The following is a 25,112-nucleotide window of genomic DNA, read 5'->3' as shown; positions in this document are numbered from 1 at the left end:
AGTGCTGAGATAAATTGCTACTATGGCTTTAAAATAAGATTTATTGTGTTGATGGTCAATATCTCGTTTTTTTTTTCTTCTCTGCTCCAGCTCTGGGCGATACAAACTATGCAGATTTCTGCAAATGTGGGAAGACTATTGACAGTCGTCTACTGGATCTCGGTGCTAAACGTTTCTATGCAACAGGACATGCAGACGACGGTGTAGGGTAAGGCCCAAGGTTTTTGAATTGGGAAAATAATACATATACTAAAATAATACTGCATGTCTACATGTTGATGTATGAGAAACACTTTAAATCCTGGCACTCACCTAAGAAGCTTTAAAGTAGGGGTACAATGTCTTCATGAATCGGTAGCAGTAAAAGTGGCATGAATAGAGACAGACTTTTAATGTACTTTCCCCACGTACCTCCTGTCACCTCGTTTGTGTTGTGTGGCACGTTCTCTTTCAGTTCCATCACACTGCTTATCTCTGAGTCTGAATAGTCTTTGCTTTCTGTCCAGGCTTCAGTTGGTAGTGGCCTCTTGGGGGCTGTTTCATGTTAATAGTTTAGCTCTTAATCCAAACCGTGTGTGTGTGTGTGTGTGTGTGTGTGTGTGTGTGTGTGTGTCCAGGCTCGAGTTGGTGTTGGACCCCTGGCTTGAAGGACTGTGGGAGGCGATCAGAGGAGCGTTATCCAAGATGGCTGCCCCCAGCCTGAGAGAGATGGCCATGTTAGGGACCAGAGAATATCGTCAAACGAAACACCTGAATCGTCAGCAACAGACATCAAACTCCACCTCCTGAGTCTCAACGAATCAGAATCCCAGATCACCAAATCCCTCACAACAGCAGCAAGTGCTAAGATTGATTCTTTGGCTGTTTTAGCATCAGAGACCGGGAGCTCAGTTACTGATCTCATAACGGTGTCAGCGACCGACAACACTGGGACTGCTCTTAAACTTGATAGTGTTGTCTCTGAACGCAAGTCAGTGTTGACGACACAGAGTGGACAGACTGGGGCTCCCCCTGCTGTTGTAGAAGCCTCTCTGACACGCTCCTTGCCTCCGCTGTCTGAGTTGGCCCTCACCATCCCAGCTCTGCCTCCACCCTACCTGGATGTCATGCTTCAGGAAGCCACCATAGAAGAAGAGGTGGGTTGTCTCTCAACTCATATTTGTTTGAATTCTAACATCACTAGCTCCTCATATCCTGTCCCTTCCCAGACCAATGCTCCGGTCAGTAAGGAGACTCTTCACGAGGTTCCCATCTCCAGGGCAGTCCAGCTGACCAGAGACGACTCAGTTAAAACAGCCCTTCTGATCGAGATGGACATCTCAGTGAGTGGCCGTCCCAATCTTACAACATGGTTTTTCATATAGAGACCAATAGATAGGTCAATAGATCGAAATGGTGGTTAAAGTAGTTTCTTTACTCCATCCTCTCCTTTGTGTACCCAGTCCCACCCTATGGCCTACCAGCCTGGGGACTCGCTTGATGTGCTCTGCCCTAACAGAGCCTCCGAGGTGGGGGAGCTGCTCCGTAGACTGGGCCTAGAGGATCAGAAGAGCAACCGCATCCAGCTCTCACTACGAAAAGAAACCAAGAAGAAAAGTATGCCGTGTTTTTTTTAATAGTCTCTATATACTATATAGCTGTAGTGATGACATTAAACAAATATATTACAACTCTATGTAACTACACAGTATATGTAATCGATGTAAAATGTGACCCAGTGTTGTTTCCCTCCAGCTGCTCAGATCCCGTCCTACATCCCAGAGAACAGCACTCTGCGCTACCTGCTCACCTGGAGTCTGGAGATCAGGACGGTCCCTAAGAAGGTCCCTTCCCCTTTCACTTCCTATACCTGAACTAGCCAGTCCAGAACATTGTCTGTAAAAGTTTACTGCACTGCAGTAAGATAGACATTCTAGGTCCTTCTGAGTGTGTGTGGCAGACAGCTGAGGTTGCAGTGTTGGCAGGTACAGTATGGTGCAGGAATGTTGTCTGGGTGACAAGTCTGTCTTTGCCTCAGCCAACTTGCCATTGTCTTGTTTGCCAAGGTGTCAATGTAACATTATAACAAGTTCCAGCAGTCCAGAGGAAACTATAAATATTAACTATTTTTTTATTTACATTTTTTTTATTTAACTAGGCAAGTCAGTTAGCGACAAATTCTTATTTACAATGACGACCTACCCCGGCCAAAACCGGGCGACGCTGGGCAAATTAGGGTGGTGCACAAACTGGGACAATCGGTTCTGTGCTATGTGGTGTGTAATGCTACTTAGTATTTTGTCAGGCGTTCCTCCGTTCCCTGGTGGAGTGTACAGGAGACAGTGGTGAGAAGAGGAGACTACAGGAGCTGTGTAGTAAACAGGGATCAGCCGACTACAACCTCTATGTCAGAGACCACAACCTCGGCCTATTGGACCTGCTCACGGCTTTCCCCGCCTGCCAGCCCCCTCTCAGCCTCCTCATAGGTCAGAGCACACTCCCTCTCCTGTCGGTCATAATGTATAAGCCAATCAGAGGGCATTGTTTAGCTTTTACACGTCACAAAACATGTCTCTAGTTTCTAATGGTCAATACAGTGAGCGTATCTAAGTGGTGTACTGGTATTCCTCATCTAACCAGCAGAGGGCAGTATAGCCTCAGTGAATGCAGGTTCAATATAATTTTACATAGAGCGTTTTCCCTCAATTTACCACTTTTTTTTTCGCCTTCTTTTTTGACCCAACTTGGATTTTTACAAACATTTTAGTGCATCCTAAATTACCAAACCAATGTTCCTGCATGGCTTCAACCAAGTCTTGATCTATAGGACAGCAAAAGGAAATTGTTAAATTGCAAATTTTGCGACCCATCAGTGGTTCCATCCTGTCTCACCATTTGGTCACCCCTGACACACACAACTATTGGCTGTAGACAGTTAGACATTATAGTGTCTCATGGCATAATGCCTAGACTTGCGCTGAGGATTACTTATGTACATTTGTTTGAAGCCAGTAGGAAATGCCCTTTCCATCAGATCAATACATATTGTACATAAAAGTAATCTAATACTTGTAAAAAACATACTTAGACTAGAACTGTGTTATGTGTCACATTTGCACTTGTAAGTTGCAATGTCCTCCTACAAAGAGTGTGTTTTTTTTTGTTTTTTCTTTATTTAACTAGGCAAGTCAGTTAAGAACAAATTCTTATTTTCAATGATGGCCTAGGAACAGTGGTTTAACTGCCTGTTCAGGGGCAGAACGACAGTTTTGTACCTTGTCAGTTCACGGATTTGAACTTGCAACCTTCCGGTTACTAGTCCAACGCTCTAACCACTAGGCTACCCTGCCGCCCCATGACTTAATGTCCAGTGTTGTGACACAGCCCTTATGGTGACATATATAAGTCTTTAGCTTCTATCTCCCTCACTAACTTTAAGCATCTCCCTCACTAACTTTAAGCATCTCCCTCACTAACTTTAAGCATCTCCCTCACTAACTTTAAGCATCTCCCTCCACTAACTTTAAGCATTAAGCATCAGCTGTCAGAGCAGTTTACCGATCATTGCACATGTACACAACCCATCTGTAAATAGCCCACCCAACTACCTCATCCCCATATTGTTATTTATTTTTGCTATTTTGCACCCCGGTATCTACTTGCACATCATCATCTGCACATCCATCTCTCCAGTGTTTAATGCTAAATTGTAATTATTTCACCTCTATGGCCTATTTATTGCCTTACCTCCCTGCTCTTCTACATTTTCACACACTGTACATAGATTTTTCTATTGTGTTATTGACTGTACGTTTGTTTATTCCATGTGTAACTCTGTTGTTTTTGTCGCAGTGCTTTATCTTGTAAAGGTGAAATAAAAAACAGCAACACTTTTCAGTACAAGAACCGGGCGATGCAGAAATGTGGACATATTTAAATGGAGACATTTTTAATGTTAAATAAATTGTACCTTTATTTAACCAGGCAAGTCAGTTAAGAACACATTCTTATTTTCAAAGACGGCCTGGGAACAGTGGGTTAACTGCATGTTCAGGGGCAGAACGACAGATTTGTACCTTGTCAGCTCGTGGGTTTGAACTCGCAACCTTCCGGTTACTAGTCCAATGCTCTAACCACTAGGCTACCTTGCATCTTGACATACGTACCCTGGTGAAGAATGTGCTGGTGGAAGCGTTTTGGGTCCACTAGCTGTTGCTGGGGTCCTGTCATAGACTATCCTACTATATTTCACAGAGGCATAGCTACGGAGCTGTGGAGGGCAGGGCAGGCCACAGGTTAACGATCGCTACATCTCTGACTGTCTGTGTTAAAACACATTTACTGGCCTCGTGGTGTCCCATTAGGTTTGACTGAGTGAGTTTAAGGTGGAGTAACACTCTGTGCCTAATTGTTATCTTTCCTGTGGCATTGAGTCTCCCAGCTACAGATGCTGTGGAATATAAAGGGTAAAGAGGGGATTTGTAATTGTAATCCACTTTGTGGTTATTATGTATCACTGACCCCCCCCCCGTTGTCTGTGATAGAACGTTTACTGTCAGAACTCGGAGGCCGGGCTGTAGACCATCAGGGAGGGAATGAGACGGTTAATGACCGTGTTAAACCTGTAGATGAGAATGGCAGGGGGAGATTACAGCAGTGCCTGGGGGTGATGGGTACACCAGGAGTCAGTGATACATCCTGACCCCCACCTGTAGTAGAGTCAGTGATACATCCTGACCCGTTTCCTGTAGTAGAGTCAGTGATACATCCTGACCGGTTTCCTGTAGTAGAGTCAGTGATACATCCTGACCTGTTTCCTGTAGTAGAGTCAGTGATACATCCTGACCCGTTTCCTGTAGTAGAGTCAGTGATACATCCTGACCCGTTTCCTGTAGTAGAGTCAGTGATACATCCTGACCCCCACCTGTAGTAGAGTCAGTGATACATCCTGACCCCCACCTGTAGTAGAGTCAGTGATACATCCTGACCCGTTTCCTGTAGTAGAGTCAGTGATACATCCTGACCCCCACCTGTAGTAGAGTCAGTGATACATCCTGACCCGTTTCCTGTAGTAGAGTCAGTGATACATCCTGACCCGTTTCCTGTAGTAGAGTCAGTGATACATCCTGACCCGTTTCCTGTAGTAGAGTCAGTGATACATCCTGACCCGTTTCCTGTAGTAGAGTCAGTGATAAATCCTGACCCGTTTCCTGTAGTAGAGTCAGTGATACATCCTGACCCGTTTCCTGTAGTAGAGTCAGTGATACATCCTGACCCGTTTCCTGTAGTAGAGTCAGTGATACATCCTGACCTGTTTCCTGTAGTAGAGTCAGTGATACATCCTGACCCGTTTCCTGTAGTAGAGTCAGTGATAAATCCTGACCCGTTTCCTGTAGTAGAGTCAGTGATACATCCTGACCCCCACCTGTAGTAGAGTCAGTGATACATCCTGACCCGTTTCCTGTAGTAGAGTCAGTGATACATCCTGACCCGTTTCCTGTAGTAGAGTCAGTGATACATCCTGACCCGTTTCCTGTAGTAGAGTCAGTGATACATCCTAGTAGAGTCAGTGACCCGTTTCCTGTAGTAGAGTCAGTGATACATCCTGACCCGTTTCCTGTAGTAGAGTCAGTGATACATCCTGACCCCCACCTGTAGTAGAGTCAGTGATACATCCTGACCCCCACCTGTAGTAGAGTCAGTGATACATCCTGACCCCCACCTGTAGTAGAGTCAGTGATACATCCTGACCCGTTTCCTGTAGTAGAGTCAGTGATACATCCTGACCCGTTTCCTGTAGTAGAGTCAGTGATACATCCTGACCCGTTTCCTGTAGTAGAGTCAGTGATACATCCTGACCCCCACCTGTAGTAGAGTCAGTGATACATCCTGACCCCCACCTGTAGTAGAGTCAGTGATACATCCTGACCCGTTTCCTGTAGTAGAGTCAGTGATAAATCCTGACCCGTTTCCTGTAGTAGAGTCAGTGATACATCCTGACCCCCACCTGTAGTAGAGTCAGTGATACATCCTGACCCCCACCTGTAGTAGAGTCAGTGATACATCCTGACCCGTTTCCTGTAGTAGAGTCAGTGATACATCCTGACCCGTTTCCTGTAGTAGAGTCAGTGATACATCCTGACCCGTTTCCTGTAGTAGAGTCAGTGATACATCCTGACCCGTTTCCTGTAGTAGAGTCAGTGATACATCCTGACCCGTTTCCTGTAGTAGAGTCAGTGATACATCCTGACCCCCACCTGTAGTAGAGTCAGTGATACATCCTGACCCCCACCTGTAGTAGAGTCAGTGATACATCCTGACCCCCACCTGTAGTAGAGTCAGTGATACATCCTGACCCGTTTCCTGTAGTAGAGTCAGTGATACATCCTGACCCGTTTCCTGTAGTAGAGTCAGTGATACATCCTGACCCGTTTCCTGTAGTAGAGTCAGTGATACATCCTGACCCCCACCTGTAGTAGAGTCAGTGATACATCCTGACCCCCACCTGTAGTAGAGTCAGTGATACATCCTGACCCCCACCTGTAGTAGAGTCAGTGATACATCCTGACCCCCACCTGTAGTAGAGTCAGTGATACATCCTGACCCCCACCTGTAGTAGAGTCAGTGATACATCCTGACCCGTTTCCTGTAGTAGAGTCAGTGATACATCCTGACCCGTTTCCTGTAGTAGAGTCAGTGATACATCCTGACCCGTTTCCTGTAGTAGAGTCAGTGATACATCCTGACCCGTTTCCTGTAGTAGAGTCAGTGATACATCCTGACCCCCACCTGTAGTAGAGTCAGTGATACATCCTGACCCCCACCTGTAGTAGAGTCAGTGATACATCCTGACCCCCACCTGTAGTAGAGTCAGTGATACATCCTGACCCGTTTCCTGTAGTAGAGTCAGTGATACATCCTGACCCGTTTCCTGTAGTAGAGTCAGTGATACATCCTGACCCGTTTCCTGTAGTAGAGTCAGTGATACATCCTGACCCGTTTCCTGTAGTAGAGTCAGTGATACATCCTGACCCATTTCCTGTAGTAGAGTCAGTGATACATCCTGACCCGTTTCCTGTAGTAGAGTCAGTGATACATCCTGACCCGTTTCCTGTAGTAGAGTCAGTGATACATCCTGACCCGTTTCCTGTAGTAGAGTCAGTGATACATCCTGACCCCCACCTGTAGTAGAGTCAGTGATACATCCTGACCCGTTTCCTGTAGTAGAGTCAGTGATACATCCTGACCCGTTTCCTGTAGTAGAGTCAGTGATACATCCTGACCCCCACCTGTAGTAGAGTCAGTGATACATCCTGACCCGTTTCCTGTAGTAGAGTCAGTGATACATCCTGACCCGTTTCCTGTAGTAGAGTCAGTGATACATCCTGACCCCCACCTGTAGTAGAGTCAGTGATACATCCTGACCCGTTTCCTGTAGTAGAGTCAGTGATACATCCTGACCTGTTTCCTGTAGTAGAGTCAGTGATACATCCTGACCCGTTTCCTGTAGTAGAGTCAGTGATACATCCTGACCTGTTTCCTGTAGTAGAGTCAGTGATACATCCTGACCCGTTTCCTGTAGTAGAGTCAGTGATACATCCTGACCCGTTTCCTGTAGTAGAGTCAGTGATACATCCTGACCCGTTTCCTGTAGTAGAGTCAGTGATACATCCTGACCCGTTTCCTGTAGTAGAGTCAGTGATACATCCTGACCCCCACCTGTAGTAGAGTCAGTGATACATCCTGACCCGTTTCCTGTAGTAGAGTCAGTGATACATCCTGACCCGTTTCCTGTAGTAGAGTCAGTGATACATCCTGACCCGTTTCCTGTAGTAGAGTCAGTGATACATCCTGACCTGTTTCCTGTAGTAGAGTCAGTGATACATCCTGACCCGTTTCCTGTAGTAGAGTCAGTGATACATCATGACCCCCACCTGTAGTAGAGTCAGTGATACATCCTGACCCGTTTCCTGTAGTAGAGTCAGTGATACATCCTGACCCGTTTCCTGTAGTAGAGCCCAGTTAGTCCAGCTGTTCTGGTTCTCTCTCCTCTCTAGTTGTATTGGTTACCTTTTAGGGTTGAAGTGAATAATCGGTTGAGGGTATTTTATCACATAAAAACTGGGATTGTAGTAGATCTTCTTCACCCGCCCTGACCATTACATTTGACATATTTAGCAGACTCTTATCCAGAGCGACTTACTTTTTACCAGGGGTATACCCTGCTATTTCAAGCGCCGTGCTCTACCAGCTGAGCCACACCGTACCCAACTATTCTAACTCTTCCTGTACCATATTCCTCAGAGGCCTCATTCCCAGACTCCAATTTACCTCGAAAGAGGGCACCTTCAAATGCTGACATTGAAATATGGTGGACATGAACTATCTCCATCCTACATGCACCACATCTACACTCTGGGGATATGAAAACGACATGATTTTATGGATACAGAAGTATGTCCTAAAATAAACGTGTGTGTGTGTGTGTGTAACAAGGACTTGGAGGTTGGGTGGGTGGATCTCAACTCTGAAGTAGGGCGCCCCCCTCAGCTCCTTTCCGCCATTGTCAGTGATCTACACAGAAAGGTGACACGATGGATGGATGCCTCCTTACGGTAATATCCTCTCACCTGGCGCATTTTCCTTTTTTATTTCAGAACATTTGCCCAAACTGCAACCAAGACCGTACTCCGCGGCAAGGTAAGCTGTTGTACTAGGGCGGCAGGTAGACTAGTGGTTAGAGCGTTGGGCTGGGAAGTGAAAGGTAGCTGGTTACACTCCCCGAGCCTGCTAGTTGAAAAATCTGTCAATGTCCCCTTGAACAAGGCACTAATTTGTACTGGAACAAGATGATGGTATACAGTCACTTATTTAGCCTCTACGTACTGGAACAAGAGTCGGCTATGGTATACAGTGGTGGAAAAAGTACCCAGCTGTCATACTTGAGTAAAAGTAAAGATACCTTTTAATAGAAAATGACTCAAGTAAAATTTTATTTGGTCTAAAATATAGTTAAGTATCAAAAGTAAATGTCATTGCTAAAATATACTTAAGTATTAAAAGTATAAATCTTTTCATATTCCTTATTTTAAGCAAACCAGATCAGAGGCAGTAGGGATGACCAGGGATGTTCTCTGTTTAGTGAGTCCTCCAGATCAGAGGCAGTAGGGATGACCAGGGATGTTCTCTGTTTAGTGAGTCCTCCAGATCAGAGGCAGTAGGGATGACCAGGGATGTTCTCTGTTTAGTGAGTCCACCAGATCAGAGGCAGTAGGGATGACCAGGGATGTTCTCTGTTTAGTGAGTCCTCCAGATCAGAGGCAGTAGGGATGACCAGGGGTGTTCTCTGTTTAGTGAGTCCTCCAGATCAGATGCAGTAGGGATGACCAGGGTTGTTCTCTGTTTAGTGAGTCCTCCAGATCAGATGCAGTAGGGATGACTAGGGGTGTTCTCTGTTTAGTGAGTCCTCCAGATCAGAGGCAGTAGGGATTACCAGGGATGTTCTCTGTTTAGTGAGTCCTCCAGATCAGATGCAGTAGGGATGACCAGGGATGTTCTCTGTTTAGTGAGTCCTCCAGATCAGATGCAGTAGGGATGACTAGGGGTGTTCTCTGTTTAGTGAGTCCTCCAGATCAGAGGCAGTAGGGATGACCAGGGATGTTCTCTGTTTAGTGAGTCCTCCAGATCAGATGCAGTAGGGATGACCAGGGTTGTTCTCTGTTTAGTGAGTCCTCCAGATCAGATGCAGTAGGGATGACCAGGGATGTTCTCTGTTTAGTGAGTCCTCCAGATCAGAGGCAGTAGGGATGACCAGGGATGTTTGGTTGATGAGTGCATCAATTAGACCATTTTCCTGTCCTGCTAATCATTCCAAATGTAACTAGTACTTTTAGGTTTCAAGGAAAATGTATGGATTAAAAAGTACAATATTTTCTCAAGGAATGTAGTAAAGTAAAAAGTAGTCAAATACCCCCAAAAACGACTTAAGTAATACTTAAAAGTATTTTTACTTCAGTACTTTACACCACTGATGGTATACAGTCACTTATTTACCCTCTACGTACTGGAACAAGATAGTGACTTCATCTATATTCTCCACTATGTCTCCTAATCTGTTACTCTATCTCTTCTTTTCTTCTTCTTTCTTTTTTCTTCCCTTTTTCTTCTTCCTTCTTTTTTCTTTTCTTTTTTCTTCCTTTCTTCTTCTTTCTTCTTCCTCACCCTCCAGCTCCAGTTTAAGACATCCTGGTCGGCTGCACTTTGTTTTCAACATCATAGAGTTCCCAGCATGCGCTGGGAGACCCGTGGGGAGGCGTGGCCTGTGTACTGGTTGGCTCTCTGACCTAGTTGATCCCATCCTGGTGCACCCTGGGAAGGCTCAGTCCTCCAGCACCCCAGCCCTTCCTAAGGTGAGTAGAGGAGTCACCTGTGTCTAAGCGCGTTTGTGCATACAAACTTAACATGTAAAGTGTTGGTCCCATGTTTCAAGAACTGAAATAAATGTTATTTCTCTCATTTTGTGCACCAATTAGTTGACCTCCCTGTTATGACAAGATAATGCATATGTGGCATATCAAGATGCTGATTTAACAGCATGATTATTACACATTATTATGTGCTGGGGACATTAAAGGCCTCTCTAAAATGTGCAGTTTTGCACACAACACAATGCCACAGGTCTCTCAAGTTTTGAAGGAGTGTGCAATTGGCATGCTGACTGCAGGAATTTCTCTACCATAAACTGGCTCCAACATTGTTTTAGAGAATTTGGCAGTACGTCCAACCAGCCTCACAACAGCAGCAGACCAGGTGTAGCCTCGCCAGCCCAGGACCTCCACATCCGGCCTCTTCACCTGCGGGATCGTCTTGAGACCAGACACCCAGACAGCTGATGAAACTGTGGGTTTGCACAACCGAAAGATTTCTGCACAAGTTGTCAGAAACCGTCTCAGGGAAGCTCTTCTGCAAGCTCGTCGTCCTCACCAGGGTCTTGACCTGTCTGCAGTTCCGCATCGTAATCGACTTCAGTGGGAATATGCTCACCTTTAATGCCACTGCTCTTTATGGATGAATTCTGGTTTCAACTTTACCGGGCAGATGGCAGACAGCATGTATGGCGTTGTGTGGACGAGTGGTTAGCTGATGTCAGTGTTGTGAACAGAGTGCCCCATGGTGGCGGTGGGGTTATGGTATAGGCAGGCATAAGCTATGGACAACGAACACCATTTAATTTTATCGATGGTCATTTGAATGCACAGAGGTATCGTGATGAGATCCTGAGGCCCGTTCTCGTGCCGTTAATTCACCGCCATCACCTCAGCTTTCAGCATGATAATGCACGGCCCCACGTCACAAGGGTCCTGGAAGCTGAGAACGTCCCAGTTCTTCCATGGCCTGCATACTCACCAGACATGTCACCCATTGAGCACGTTTGGGATGCTCTGGCTCTATGTGTACGACACTGTATTCCAATATCCATCAATTTCTCACAGCCATTGAAGAGGAGTGGAACAACATTCCACAGGTCACAATCAGCAGCCTGATCAACTCTATGTGAAGGAGATGTGTCGCGCTGCATGAGTCAAATGGTCACCAGATACTGACTGGTTTTCTGATCCACACCCTACCTTTTTTACAGGTATCTGTGACCAACAGGATCTGTATTCCCAGTCATGTGACATCCATAGAATAGGGCCTAATGAATTTATTTCAATTGACTGATTTCCATATGAACTGTAGCTCAGTAAAACCTTTTGAAATTATACGAGTGTATAGGTGTGACACACCCATAAACACTTTTTGACCTTTGACCTCAGGTCCATGTGTGTGTGCGTCAGAACTGCTCCTTCCGCCTGCCCTCTGACCTCTCCAAACCCTTCATCATGATTGGACCAGGCACCGGGGTTGCACCCTTCATTGGATTCCTACAACAAAGGTACAGCCCACAAATATTGAGGATTCGTACTAAGCAGGCTACTGTTGTGTTTTAAGTGATGCTTGTTTATCTGGTCAGTGAGTAGAAGTATTTGTTTGAGTTGTGAAGACCAACTCTGTGTGAAATTTTCTCTATGGCTCAAGAACAACGACATGAATCACCAGGCTTCTATAACAACCGTGATGCAACTGGAGTGTGCTAAATGTTTACTCTTCAAGTACACCATCAATTTAATATTAACAATGCTTAAGTGATGTCATGGGTAAGTAACGCAAAAACGATGTGTCCAATAAGTCTGGTGGTAATTAGAGGTTGATCGATAATGTTGTTTCAACACCGATTTATTGGAGCACCAAAAAAAGCATGATATTTTTAAATATATATAATATATATAGATTTTTACTTACTTACTTACTTGTAATGATGACAATTACAACGATACTGAATGAATAATGAAATATAATACATAAATAAAATCTATTTAGTCTCAAATAAATAATGAAACATGTTCAATTTGGTTTAAATAATGCAAAAACACAGTGTTGGAAAAGAAAGTAAAAGTGCAATATGTGCCATGTAAAAAAAGCTAACGTTTAAGTTCCTTGCTCAAAACATGAGAACATATGAAAGCTGGTGGTTCAATTTTCCCAGTTCTTTAATATTCCCTGTTAAGAAGTTTTAGGTTGTAGTTAATATAGGAATTATGACTTGTCGACTATTTCTCTCTACCATTTTGTATTTCATACAGTTGAAGTTGGACATTTACATACACTTAGGTTGGAGTCATTAAAACTTGTTTTTCAACCACTCCACAAATTTCTTGGTAACTGACTTTTGGCAAGTCAGTTAGGACATCTACTTTGTGCGTGACACAAGTAATTTTTCCAACAATTGTTTACAGACCGATAATTCACTGTATCACAATTCCAGTGGGTCAGAAATGTACGTACACTAAGTTGACTATGCCTTTAATCAGCTTGGAAACATACAGAAAATGATGTCATGGCTTCGGAAGCTTCTGATAGGCTAATTGACATCATTTTAGTCAATTGGAGGTATACTTGTGGATGTATTTCAAGGCCTACCTTCAAACTCAGTGCTCTTTGCTTGACATCATGGGAAAAATCTAAATAAATCAGCCAAGACCTCGGAAAAATTTTTTTGTCCTCCACGAATGTCCTCTGGTCTGATGAAACAAAATAGAACTGTTTGGCCATAATGACCATTGTTATGTTTGGAGGAAAAAGGGGGAGGCTTGCAAGCCGAAGAACACCATCCCAACCATGAAGCACGGGGGTGGCAGCATCATGTTGTGCCGGTGCTTTACTGCAGGAGGGACTGGTGCACTTCACAAAATAGATGGCATCATGAAGATGGAAAATCATTTGGATATATTGAAGCAACATCTCAAGACATCAGTCAGGAAGTTAAATCTTGGTCACAAGTGGGTCTTCCAAATGGGCAATGACCCCAAGCATACTTCCAAAGTTGTGGCAAAATGGCTTAAGTCAAGGTATTGGAGTGGCCATCACAAAGCCCTGACCTCATTTGTATAGAAACTTGTGGGCAGAACTGAAAAGGCGTGTGCAACTAAGGAGGCCTACAAACCTGACTCAGTTACACCTGCTCTGTAAGGAGGAATGGGCCAAAATTCACCCAACTTATTGTGGGAAGCTTGTGGAAGGCTACTTGAAACGTTTGACCCAATTTAAAGACCATGCTACCAAATACTAATTGAGTGTATGTAAACTTCTGACCCACTGGGAATGTGCTGAAGTAACTAATTCTCTCTACTATTATTTTGACATTTCACGATCTTAAAATAAAGTGCTGATCTTAAGACATAATTTTTTTTTTTTATTAGGATTAAATGCCAGGAATTGTTTTTCACAGAGGTTAAATGTATTTGGCTAAGGTGTATATGTAAACTTCCGACTTCAACTGTATACCTTTGACTAATGGATGTTCTTATAGGCACTTTAGTATTGCCAGCCTAATCTCAGGAGTTGATAGGCTTGAATTCATAAACAGCACTGTGCTTCAAGCATTGCTAAGAACTGCTTGCAAACGCAGTAAAGTGCTGTTTGAATGAATGCTTATGAGCCTGCTGCTGCCTACCACCGCTCAGTCAGACTGCTCTATCAAACATCAAATCATAGACTTAATTATAATAAACACACAGAAATTTGAGCCTTTGGTAATTTAATATGGTCAAATCCGGAAACTATAATTTCGAAAACAAAACGTTTATTCTTTCAGTGAAAAAGGGAAGCATTCCGTGTTTTGTCTGAACAGGTGGCAACCCTACGTCTAAATATTGCTGTTACATTGCACAACCTTCAATGTTACGTCATAATTATGTAAAATTCTGGCAAATTAATTACGGTCTTTGTTAGGAAGAAACACAGTTCACAACGAGCCAGGTGGCCCACACTGCTGCATAAACACCGACTCTGCTCGCACTGAACGCAAGAGATGTGACACAATTTCCCTAGTTAATTTTGCCTGCTACCATGCGTTTATTTTAACTGAATATGCAGGTTTAAAAAAAAATCTACTTCTGCGTAGTGATTTTAAGAAAGGATGTTTATGGTTAGGTACATTTGTGTAATGAATGTGCTTTTTTTTGCAAATGCGCTTTTGCTAAATCATCAGCCATTTGGCGAAGTTGAAGTAGGCTGTGATTCGATGATAAATTAACAGGCACCGCATTGATTATATGCAACGCAGGACAAGCTAGTTAACCTAGTAATATCATCAACCATGTGAAGTTAACTAGTGATTATGTGAGGATTGATTGTTTTTTATAAGATAAGTTTAATGCTAGCTAGCAACTTACCTTGGCTCCTTGCAGCCACAAGGTCCTTTTGACGCTGCACTCGCATAACAGGGGGTCAGCCTGCCGTAACAGGGGGTCAGCCTGGCGTAACAGGGGGTCAGCCTGCAGTAACAGGGGGTCAGCCTGCAGTAACGGGGGTCAGCCTGGCGTAACGGGGGTCAGCCTGGCGTAACGGGGGTCAGCCTGGCGTAACGGGGGTCAGCCTGGCGTAACGGGGGTCAGCCTGGCGTAACGGGGGTCAGCCTGGCGTAACGGGGGGTCAGCCTGGCGTAACGGGGGGTCAGCCTGGCGTAACGGGGGGTCAGCCTGGCGTAACGGGGGGTCAGCCTGGCGTAACGGGGGTCAGCCTGCCGCCCAGTCTCTCCTCGTGGATTACAATATAATCGGCCATAATCGATTGAAAGACCGATTTAATCAGGGCCGATTTCAAGTTAACTCTAGTGGTAATGTGACAAACAGAGCTGGGATTGACACTAGTTCTTTTCACTGAATCTACGTGTAAGAGGAAATGAGCTCTAAATGCCAATCGAAGGCCCATTGTGTGTTCTACCTCATGGTTAAAGGAGGGATCTGCAGTTACTACATCCACGTTTTTCCTTATAAATTGATATGTAAAATTGATTTAAACTTAAATTGTTTTAAGTTTTTAGAAATGGCTTAGTTCAACTGTCGTACCCCATCAGAACCCAAAATATAAGCTTGTTTTATTTACTCCAATGTTTGTAAACGATGTAAATATAAACAAATACTTAATAGCCTCATAACATGGTTAAAACTATAATGTGGATGGTCAGTCCTTGCATCCATGGCTGTGTCTATGAATTTGAGAGTGGTTACCTTTCTCTAGCCCCATCCCTCAGCTTTTTACAGAAACTATTTATTGTTTCAACTGCGGATTGCCCCTTTTTTAATGTCAGTATTTGGAGCGAGTAAAGCTGATCCTAGATCTGAGCCTAAGGGCAACTTCCCCACCTGAGGTAATAAGTCAAGCGTTTCCAGAGATGTTGGCTGTCTGTCTGGTGTTTATGACTTCGGGAATACGGAGCCGTATTGAATGTGAAGAGGTCTGTAGACCGTCAATGTAAATCATAGCTGGTCATTACTGGGAAGTGCACCGCGGCTCAGACACGGTCACGCCACCTGCCGACTATGAGTGTGCGTGGTTGATGAATGGCTCATGTTGCTAGGTTCAGCTACACCGACCTGTCAGCGTCGCCATGGTGCATGTTCTCCCCTGACATCACTACACAGTTGTGCCCTCCTTTTCAGGGCACGTTCGTTCACATAGTTTTCAAGCTTTTATATTTTCTTGTTACCTATCAACTAAAGAAATCCATGTTTCTTGGCACAACTCAAGCTTTAGCCGAGACCCAGAGTGGTGGCTCTCCAGTCTCTTTTAGTTGAGTAAAAATCAGTGCAGTCAGGATTGTCCGTTCTTGTATGGAATCCCATGTATCCCATCACGATTTACATGAGGTGTCCTCTTGCATGTGAAAAGTTCCTCAGATTAGCGATGACATATCGGTCACGTTCCTTTCAAACCTGATTTTATATAACGGGGACTTTCCACTTTTTAGTGTTCAGAAATGTTTTCATGTCTACAATAACACCCTTCAGTAACATGTAGCTGTAGAGCAGCCTTCAGTAACATGTAGGTGTATAGCAGCCTTCAGTAACATGTAGGTGTATAGCAGCCTTCAGTAACATGTAGGTGTATAGCAGCCTTCAGTAACATGTAGCTGTATAGCAGCCTTCAGTAACATGTAGGTGTATAGCAGCCTTCAGTAACATGTAGCTGTATAGCAGCCTTCAGTAACATGTAGGTGTATAGCAGCCTTCAGTAACATGTAGGTGTATAGCAGCCTTCAGTAACATGTAGGTGTATAGCAGCCTTCAGTAACATGTAGGTGTATAGCAGCCTTCAGTAACATGTAGGTGTATAGCAGCCTTCAGTAACATGTAGGTGTATAGCAGCCTTCAGTAACATGTAGGTGTATAGCAGCCTTCAGTAACATGTAGCTGTATAGCAGCCTTCAGTAACATGTAGCTGTATAGCAGCCTTCAGTAACATGTAGCTATATAGCAGCCTTCAGTAACATGTAGCTATATAGCAGCCTTCAGTAACATGTAGGTGTATAGCAGCCTTCAGTAACATGTAGCTGTATAGCAGCCTTCAGTAACATGTAGGCGTAGAGCAGCCTTCAGTAACATGTAGCTATATAGCAGCCTTCAGTAACATGTAGCTATATAGCAGCCTTCAGTAACATGTAGCTATATAGCAGCCTTCAGTAACATGTAGCTATATAGCAGCCTTCAGTAACATGTAGCTATATAGCAGCCTTCAGTAACATGTAGGCGTAGAGCAGCCTTCAGTAACATGTAGGCGTAGAGCAGCCTTCAGTAACATGTAGGCGTAGAGCAGCCTTCAGTAACATGTAGGCGTAGAGCAGCCTTCAGTAACATGTAGGCGTAGAGCAGCCTTCAGTAACATGTAGGCGTAGAGCAGCCTTCAGTAACATGTAGGCGTAGAGCAGCCTTCAGTAACATGTAGGCGTAGAGCAGCCTTCAGTAACATGTAGGCGTAGAGCAGCCTTCAGTAACATGTAGGCGTAGAGCAGCCTTCAGTAACATGTAGGCGTAGAGCAGCCTTCAGTAACATGTAGGCGTAGAGCAGCCTTCAGTAACATGTAGGCGTAGAGCAGCCTTCAGTAACATGTAGGCGTAGAGCAGCCTTCAGTAACATGTAGGCGTAGAGCAGCCTTCAGTAACATGTAGGCGTAGAGCAGCCTTCAGTAACATGTAGGCGTAGAGCAGCCTTCAGTAACATGTAGGCGTAGAGCAGCCTTCAGTAACATGTAGGCGTAGAGCAGCCTTCAGTAACATGTAGGCGTAGAGCAGCCTTCAGTAACATGTAGGCGTAGAGCAGCCTTCAGTAACATGTAGGCGTAGAGCAGCCTTCAGTAACATGTAGGCGTAGAGCAGCCTTCAGTAACATGTAGGCGTAGAGCAGCCTTCAGTAACATGTAGGCGTAGAGCAGCCTTCAGTAACATGTAGGCGTAGAGCAGCCTTCAGTAACATGTAGGCGTAGAGCAGCCTTCAGTAACATGTAGGCGTAGAGCAGCCTTCAGTAACATGTAGGCGTAGAGCAGCCTTCAGTAACATGTAGGCGTATAGCAGCCTTCAGTAACATGTAGGCGTATAGCAGCCTTCAGTAACATGTAGCTGTATAGCAGCCTTCAGTAACATGTAGCTGTATAGCAGCCTTCAGTAACATGTAGCTGTATAGCAGCCTTCAGTAACATGTAGGTGTATAGCAGCCTTCAGTAACATGTAGCTGTATAGCAGCCTTCAGTAACATGTAGCTGTATAGCAGCCTTCAGTAACATGTAGGCGTATAGCAGCCTTCAGTAACATGTAGCTGTATAGCAGCCTTCAGTAACATGTAGGCGTAGAGCAGCCTTCAGTAACATGTAGGCGTAGAGCAGCCTTCAGTAACATGTAGGCGTAGAGCAGCCTTCAGTAACATGTAGGCGTAGAGCAGCCTTCAGTAACATGTAGGCGTAGAGCAGCCTTCAGTAACATGTAGGCGTAGAGCAGCCTTCAGTAACATGTAGGCGTAGAGCAGCCTTCAGTAACATGTAGGCGTAGAGCAGCCTTCAGTAACATGTAGGCGTAGAGCAGCCTTCAGTAACATGTAGGCGTAGAGCAGCCTTCAGTAACATGTAGGCGTAGAGCAGCCTTCAGTAACATGTAGGCGTAGAGCAGCCTTCAGTAACATGTAGGCGTAGAGCAGCCTTCAGTAACATGTAGGCGTAGAGCAGCCTTCAGTAACATGTAGGCGTAGAGCAGCCTTCAGTAACATGTAGGCGTAGAGCAGCCTTCAGTAACATGTAGGCGTAGAGCAGCCTTCAGTAACATGTAGGCGTAGAGCAGCCTTCAGTAACATGTAGAGCAGCCTTCAGTAACATGCAGCCTTCAGCCTTCAACATGTAGGCGTAGAGCAGCCTTCAGTAACATGTAGGCGTAGAGCAGCCTTCAGTAACATGTAGGCGTAGAGCAGCCTTCAGTAACATGTAGGCGTAGAGCAGCCTTCAGTAACATGTAGGCGTAGAGCAGCCTTCAGTAACATGTAGGCGTAGAGCAGCCTTCAGTAACATGTAGGCGTAGAGCAGCCTTCAGTAACATGTAGGCGTAGAGCAGCCTTCAGTAACATGTAGGCGTAGAGCAGCCTTCAGTAACATGTAGGCGTAGAGCAGCCTTCAGTAACATGTAGGCGTAGAGCAGCCTTCAGTAACATGTAGGCGTAGAGCAGCCTTCAGTAACATGTAGGCGTATAGCAGCCTTCAGTAACATGTAGGCGTATAGCAGCCTTCAGTAACATGTAGGCGTATAGCAGCCTTCAGTAACATGTAGCTGTATAGCAGCCTTCAGTAACATGTAGGCGTATAGCAGCCTTCAGTAACATGTAGGCTATATAGCAGCCTTCAGTAACATGTAGGCTATATAGCAGCCTTCAGTAACATGTAGGCGTAGAGCAGCCTTCAGTAACATGTAGGCGTATAGCAGCCTTCAGTAACATGTAGGCGTATAGCAGCCTTCAGTAACATGTAGCTATATAGCAGCCTTCAGTAACATGTAGGTGTATAGCAGCCTTCAGTAACATGTAGCTGTATAGCAGCCTTCAGTAACATGTAGGCGTATAGCAGCCTTCAGTAACATGTAGCTATATAGCAGCCTTCAGTAACATGTAGGCGTAGAGCAGCCTTCAGTAACATGTAGGCGTAGAGCAGCCTTCAGTAACATGTAGGCGTAGAGCAGCCTTCAGTAACATGTAGGCGTAGAGCAGCCTTCAGTAAGCCCTGGTAATTGCTGTGGAAAGGAAGCTTCTCGTTTTCTAAGTGCTTTTCAACATAGACAGTCATTTTCTCTGCATAAAGCTTTTCGCCGTAGGAAGAAGTTGGGTGAAACGATCTGTTAGTGTACCCTTGTCTCTCGCTCTCGGTCTCTCTGTCAGATTGTAAAACCTGTCACGAAGCTTTGTACAGTACCTGATTTTAAGATTCCAAACAAGGTGTCTACCCCTGATGTCGTGCTTTGATAAGAGATAACAACGTCCAATTTGACAACAGGACGCTGTATCACCAACATCCATTTTGAAAGCAGGTCGCCAACAAAGCCTGAATGCCCTCTTTTTTTAGCAACAAAGCAGCATTGGGACATTTAACTTCTTCTCCCCTCACTCTTTCCTCATTGCTCCCCTCTCCCCTCACTCTTTCCTCATTGCTCCCCTCACTCTTTCCTCATTGCTATCTCTCCCCTCACTCTTTCCTCATCTCTCCCCTCACTCTTTCCTCATTGCTCCCTCTCCCCTCACTCTTTCCTCATTGCTCCCTCTCCCCTCACTCTTTCCTCATTGCTCACTCTTTCCTCATTGCTCCCTCTCCCCTCACTCTTTCCTCATCTCTCCCCTCACTCTTTCCTCATCTCTCCCCTCACTCTTTCCTCATCTCTCCCCTCACTCTTTCCTCATCTCTCCCCTCACTCTTTCCTCATCTCTCCCCTCACTCTTTCCTCATTGCTCCCTCTCCCCTCACTCTTTCCTCATCTCTCCCCTCACTCTTTCCTCATTGCTCCCTCTCCCCTCACTCTTTCCTCATTGCTCCCTCTCCCCTCACTCTTTCCTCATTGCTCCCTCTCCCCTCACTCTTTCCTCATTGCTCCCCTCACTCTTTCCTCATTGCTCCCTCTCCCCTCACTCTTTCCTCATTGCTCCCCTCACTCTTTCCTCATCTCTCCCCTCACTCTTTCCTCATCTCTCCCCTCACTCTTTCCTCATCTCTCCCCTCACTCTTTCCTCATTGCTCCCTCTCCCCTCACTCTTTCCTCAGAAACTATTTATTGTTTCAACTGCGGATTGCCCCTTTTTTAATGTCAGTATTTGGAGCAAGTAAAGCTGATCCTAGATTTGAGCCTAAGGGCAACTTCCCCACCTGAGGTAATAAGTCAAGCGTTTCCAGAGATGTTGTCTGTCTGTCTGGTGTTTATGACTTCGGGAATACGGAGCCGTATTGAATGTGAAGAGGTCTGTAGACCGTCTATGTCAATGTAAATCATAGCTGGTCATTACTGGGAAGTGCACCGTGGCTCAGACACGGTCACGCCACCTGCCGACTATGAGTGTGCGTGGTTGATGAATGGCTCATGTTGCTAGGTTCAGCTACACCGACCTGTCAGCGTCACCATGGTGCATGTTCTCCCCTGACATCACTACACAGTTGTGCCCTCCTTTTCAGGGCACGTTCGTTCACATAGTTTTCAAGCTTTTATATTTTCTTGTTACCTATCAACTAAAGAAATCCATGTTTCTTGGCACAACTCAAGCTTTAGCCGAGACCCAGAGTGGTGGCTCTCCAGTCTCGTTTAGTTGAGTAAAAATCAGTGCAGTCAGGATTGTCCGTTCTTGTATGGAATCCCATGTATCCCATCACGATTTACATGAGGTGTCCTCTTGCATGTGAAAAGTTCCTCAGATTAGCGATGACATATCGGTCACGTTCCTTTCAAACCTGATTTTATATAACGGGGACTTTCCACTTTTTAGTGTTCAGAAATGTTTTCATGTCTACAATAACACCCTTCAGTAACATGTAGCTGTAGAGCAGCCTTCAGTAACATGTAGGTGTATAGCAGCCTTCAGTAACATGTAGGTGTATAGCAGCCTTCAGTAACATGTAGGTGTATAGCAGCCTTCAGTAACATGTAGCTGTATAGCAGCCTTCAGTAACATGTAGCTGTATAGCAGCCTTCAGTAACATGTAGCTGTATAGCAGCCTTCAGTAACATGTAGCTGTATAGCAGCCTTCAGTAACATGTAGCTGTATAGCAGCCTTCAGTAACATGTAGCTGTATAGCAGCCTTCAGTAACATGTAGCTGTATAGCAGCCTTCAGTAACATGTAGGTGTATAGCAGCCTTCAGTAACATGTAGCTGTATAGCAGCCTTCAGTAACATGTAGGTGTATAGCAGCCTTCAGTAACATGTAGGTGTATAGCAGCCTTCAGTAACATGTAGGTGTATAGCAGCCTTCAGTAACATGTAGGTGTATAGCAGCCTTCAGTAACATGTAGGTGTATAGCAGCCTTCAGTAACATGTAGGTGTATAGCAGCCTTCAGTAACATGTAGGTGTATAGCAGCCTTCAGTAACATGTAGCTGTATAGCAGCCTTCAGTAACATATAGCTATATAGCAGCCTTCAGTAACATGTAGCTATATAGCAGCCTTCAGTAACATGTAGGTGTATAGCAGCCTTCAGTAACATGTAGGTGTATAGCAGCCTTCAGTAACATGTAGCTGTATAGCAGCCTTCAGTAACATGTAGGCGTAGAGCAGCCTTCAGTAACATGTAGGCGTAGAGCAGCCTTCAGTAACATGTAGCTATATAGCAGCCTTCAGTAACATGTAGCTATATAGCAGCCTTCAGTAACATGTAGCTATATAGCAGCCTTCAGTAACATGTAGCTATATAGCAGCCTTCAGTAACATGTAGGCGTAGAGCAGCCTTCAGTAACATGTAGGCGTAGAGCAGCCTTCAGTAACATGTAGCTGTATAGCAGCCTTCAGTAACATGTAGGCGTATAGCAGCCTTCAGTAACATGTAGGCGTAGAGCAGCCTTCAGTAACATGTAGGCGTAGAGCAGCCTTCAGTAACATGTAGGCGTAGAGCAGCCTTCAGTAACATGTAGGCGTAGAGCAGCCTTCAGTAACATGTAGGCGTAGAGCAGCCTTCAGTAACATGTAGGCGTAGAGCAGCCTTCAGTAACATGTAGGCGTAGAGCAGCCTTCAGTAACATGTAGGCGTAGAGCAGCCTTCAGTAACATGTAGGCGTAGAGCAGCCTTCAGTAACATGTAGGCGTAGAGCAGCCTTCAGTAACATGTAGGCGTAGAGCAGCCTTCCGTAACATGTAGGCGTAGAGCAGCCTTCCGTAACATGTAGGCGTAGAGCAGCCTTCCGTAACATGTAGGCGTAGAGCAGCCTTCAGTAACATGTAGGCGTAGAGCAGCCTTCAGTAACATGTAGGCGTAGAGCAGCCTTCAGTAACATGTAGGCGTAGAGCAGCCTTCAGTAACATGTAGGCGTAGAGCAGCCTTCAGTAACATGTAGGCGTAGAGCAGCCTTCAGTAACATGTAGGCGTAGAGCAGCCTTCAGTAACATGTAGGCGTAGAGCAGCCTTCAGTAACATGTAGGCGTAGAGCAGCCTTCAGTAACATGTAGGCGTAGAGCAGCCTTCAGTAACATGTAGGCGTAGAGCAGCCTTCAGTAACATGTAGGCGTAGAGCAGCCTTCAGTAACATGTAGGCGTAGAGCAGCCTTCAGTAACATGTAGGCGTAGAGCAGCCTTCAGTAACATGTAGGCGTAGAGCAGCCTTCAGTAACATGTAGGCGTAGAGCAGCCTTCAGTAACATGTAGGCGTAGAGCAGCCTTCAGTAACATGTAGGCGTAGAGCAGCCTTCAGTAACATGTAGGCGTATAGCAGCCTTCAGTAACATGTAGCTGTATAGCAGCCTTCAGTAACATGTAGGCGTAGAGCAGCCTTCAGTAACATGTAGGCGTAGAGCAGCCTTCAGTAACATGTAGGCGTAGAGCAGCCTTCAGTAACATGTAGGCGTAGAGCAGCCTTCAGTAACATGTAGGCGTAGAGCAGCCTTCAGTAACATGTAGGCGTAGAGCAGCCTTCAGTAACATGTAGGCGTAGAGCAGCCTTCAGTAACATGTAGGCGTAGAGCAGCCTTCAGTAACATGTAGGCGTAGAGCAGCCTTCAGTAACATGTAGGCGTAGAGCAGCCTTCAGTAACATGTAGGCGTAGAGCAGCCTTCAGTAACATGTAGGCGTAGAGCAGCCTTCAGTAACATGTAGGCGTAGAGCAGCCTTCAGTAACATGTAGGCGTAGAGCAGCCTTCAGTAACATGTAGCTGTATAGCAGCCTTCAGTAACATGTAGCTGTATAGCAGCCTTCAGTAACATGTAGGCGTATAGCAGCCTTCAGTAACATGTAGGTGTATAGCAGCCTTCAGTAACATGTAGGTGTATAGCAGCCTTCAGTAACATGTAGGTGTATAGCAGCCTTCAGTAACATGTAGCTGTATAGCAGCCTTCAGTAACATGTAGGTGTATAGCAGCCTTCAGTAACATGTAGCTGTATAGCAGCCTTCAGTAACATGTAGGCGTATAGCAGCCTTCAGTAACATGTAGCTATATAGCAGCCTTCAGTAACATGTAGGCGTAGAGCAGCCTTCAGTAACATGTAGGCGTATAGCAGCCTTCAGTAACATGTAGGCGTATAGCAGCCTTCAGTAACATGTAGCTATATAGCAGCCTTCAGTAACATGTAGGCGTATAGCAGCCTTCAGTAACATGTAGCTGTATAGCAGCCTTCAGTAACATGTAGGCGTATAGCAGCCTTCAGTAACATGTAGCTATATAGCAGCCTTCAGTAACATGTAGGCGTAGAGCAGCCTTCAGTAACATGTAGGCGTAGAGCAGCCTTCAGTAACATGTAGGCGTAGAGCAGCCTTCAGTAAGCCCTGGTAATTGCTGTGGAAAGGAAGCTTCTCGTTTTCTAAGTGCTTTTCAACATAGACAGTCATTTTCTCTGCATAAAGCTTTTCGCCGTAGGAAGAAGTTGGGTGAAACGATCTGTTAGTGTACCCTTGTCTCTCGCTCTCGGTCTCTCTGTCAGATTGTAAAACCTGTCACGAAGCTTTGTACAGTACCTGATTTTAAGATTCCAAACAAGGTGTCTACCCCTGATGTCGTGCTTTGATAAGAGATAACAACGTCCAATTTGACAACAGGACGCTGTATCACCAACAGCCATTTTGAAAGCAGGTCGCCAACAAAGCCTGAATGCCCTCTTTTTTTAGCAACAAAGCAGCATTGGGACATTTAACTTCTTCTCCCCTCACTCTTTCCTCATTGCTCCCCTCTCCCCTCACTCTTTCCTCATTGCTCCCCTCTCCCCTCACTCTTTCCTCATTGCTCCCCTCTCCCCTCACTCTTTCCTCATTGCTCCCCTCTCCCCTCACTCTTTCCTCATTGCTCCCCTCTCCCCTCACTCTTTCCTCATTGCTCCCTCTCCCCTCACTCTTTCCTCATTGCTCCCTCTCCCCTCACTCTTTCCTCATTGCTCACTCTTTCCTCATTGCTCCCTCTCCCCTCACTCTTTCCTCATCTCTCCCCTCACTCTTTCCTCATCTCTCCCCTCACTCTTTCCTCATTGCTCCCTCTCCCCTCACTCTTTCCTCATTGCTCCCCTCTCCCCTCACTCTTTCCTCATTGCTCCCTCTCCCCTCACT

General features: G+C 45.3%; 1 protein-coding gene across 1 annotated transcript in view; it reads left to right on the top strand.

The window, feature by feature from the left end:
- LOC135517139 (methionine synthase reductase-like) overlaps nucleotides 1-25,112 on the top strand; it is a 42,453-nt gene that overhangs the window by 881 nt on the left and 16,460 nt on the right. The window contains 10 exon segments of the mRNA XM_064941177.1: nucleotides 91-208; nucleotides 618-705; nucleotides 708-1,136; nucleotides 1,209-1,322; nucleotides 1,443-1,596; nucleotides 1,735-1,823; nucleotides 2,285-2,465; nucleotides 8,637-8,679; nucleotides 10,208-10,388; nucleotides 11,796-11,914. Coding sequence (XP_064797249.1) covers nucleotides 91-208; nucleotides 618-705; nucleotides 708-1,136; nucleotides 1,209-1,322; nucleotides 1,443-1,596; nucleotides 1,735-1,823; nucleotides 2,285-2,465; nucleotides 8,637-8,679; nucleotides 10,208-10,388; nucleotides 11,796-11,914 — 1,516 coding nt within the window.

Source organism: Oncorhynchus masou, chromosome 28, assembly GCF_036934945.1.
Source record: "Oncorhynchus masou masou isolate Uvic2021 chromosome 28, UVic_Omas_1.1, whole genome shotgun sequence".
Classification (NCBI taxonomy): domain Eukaryota; kingdom Metazoa; phylum Chordata; class Actinopteri; order Salmoniformes; family Salmonidae; genus Oncorhynchus; species Oncorhynchus masou.
This window is presented reverse-complemented; position numbering and strand designations above follow the sequence as displayed.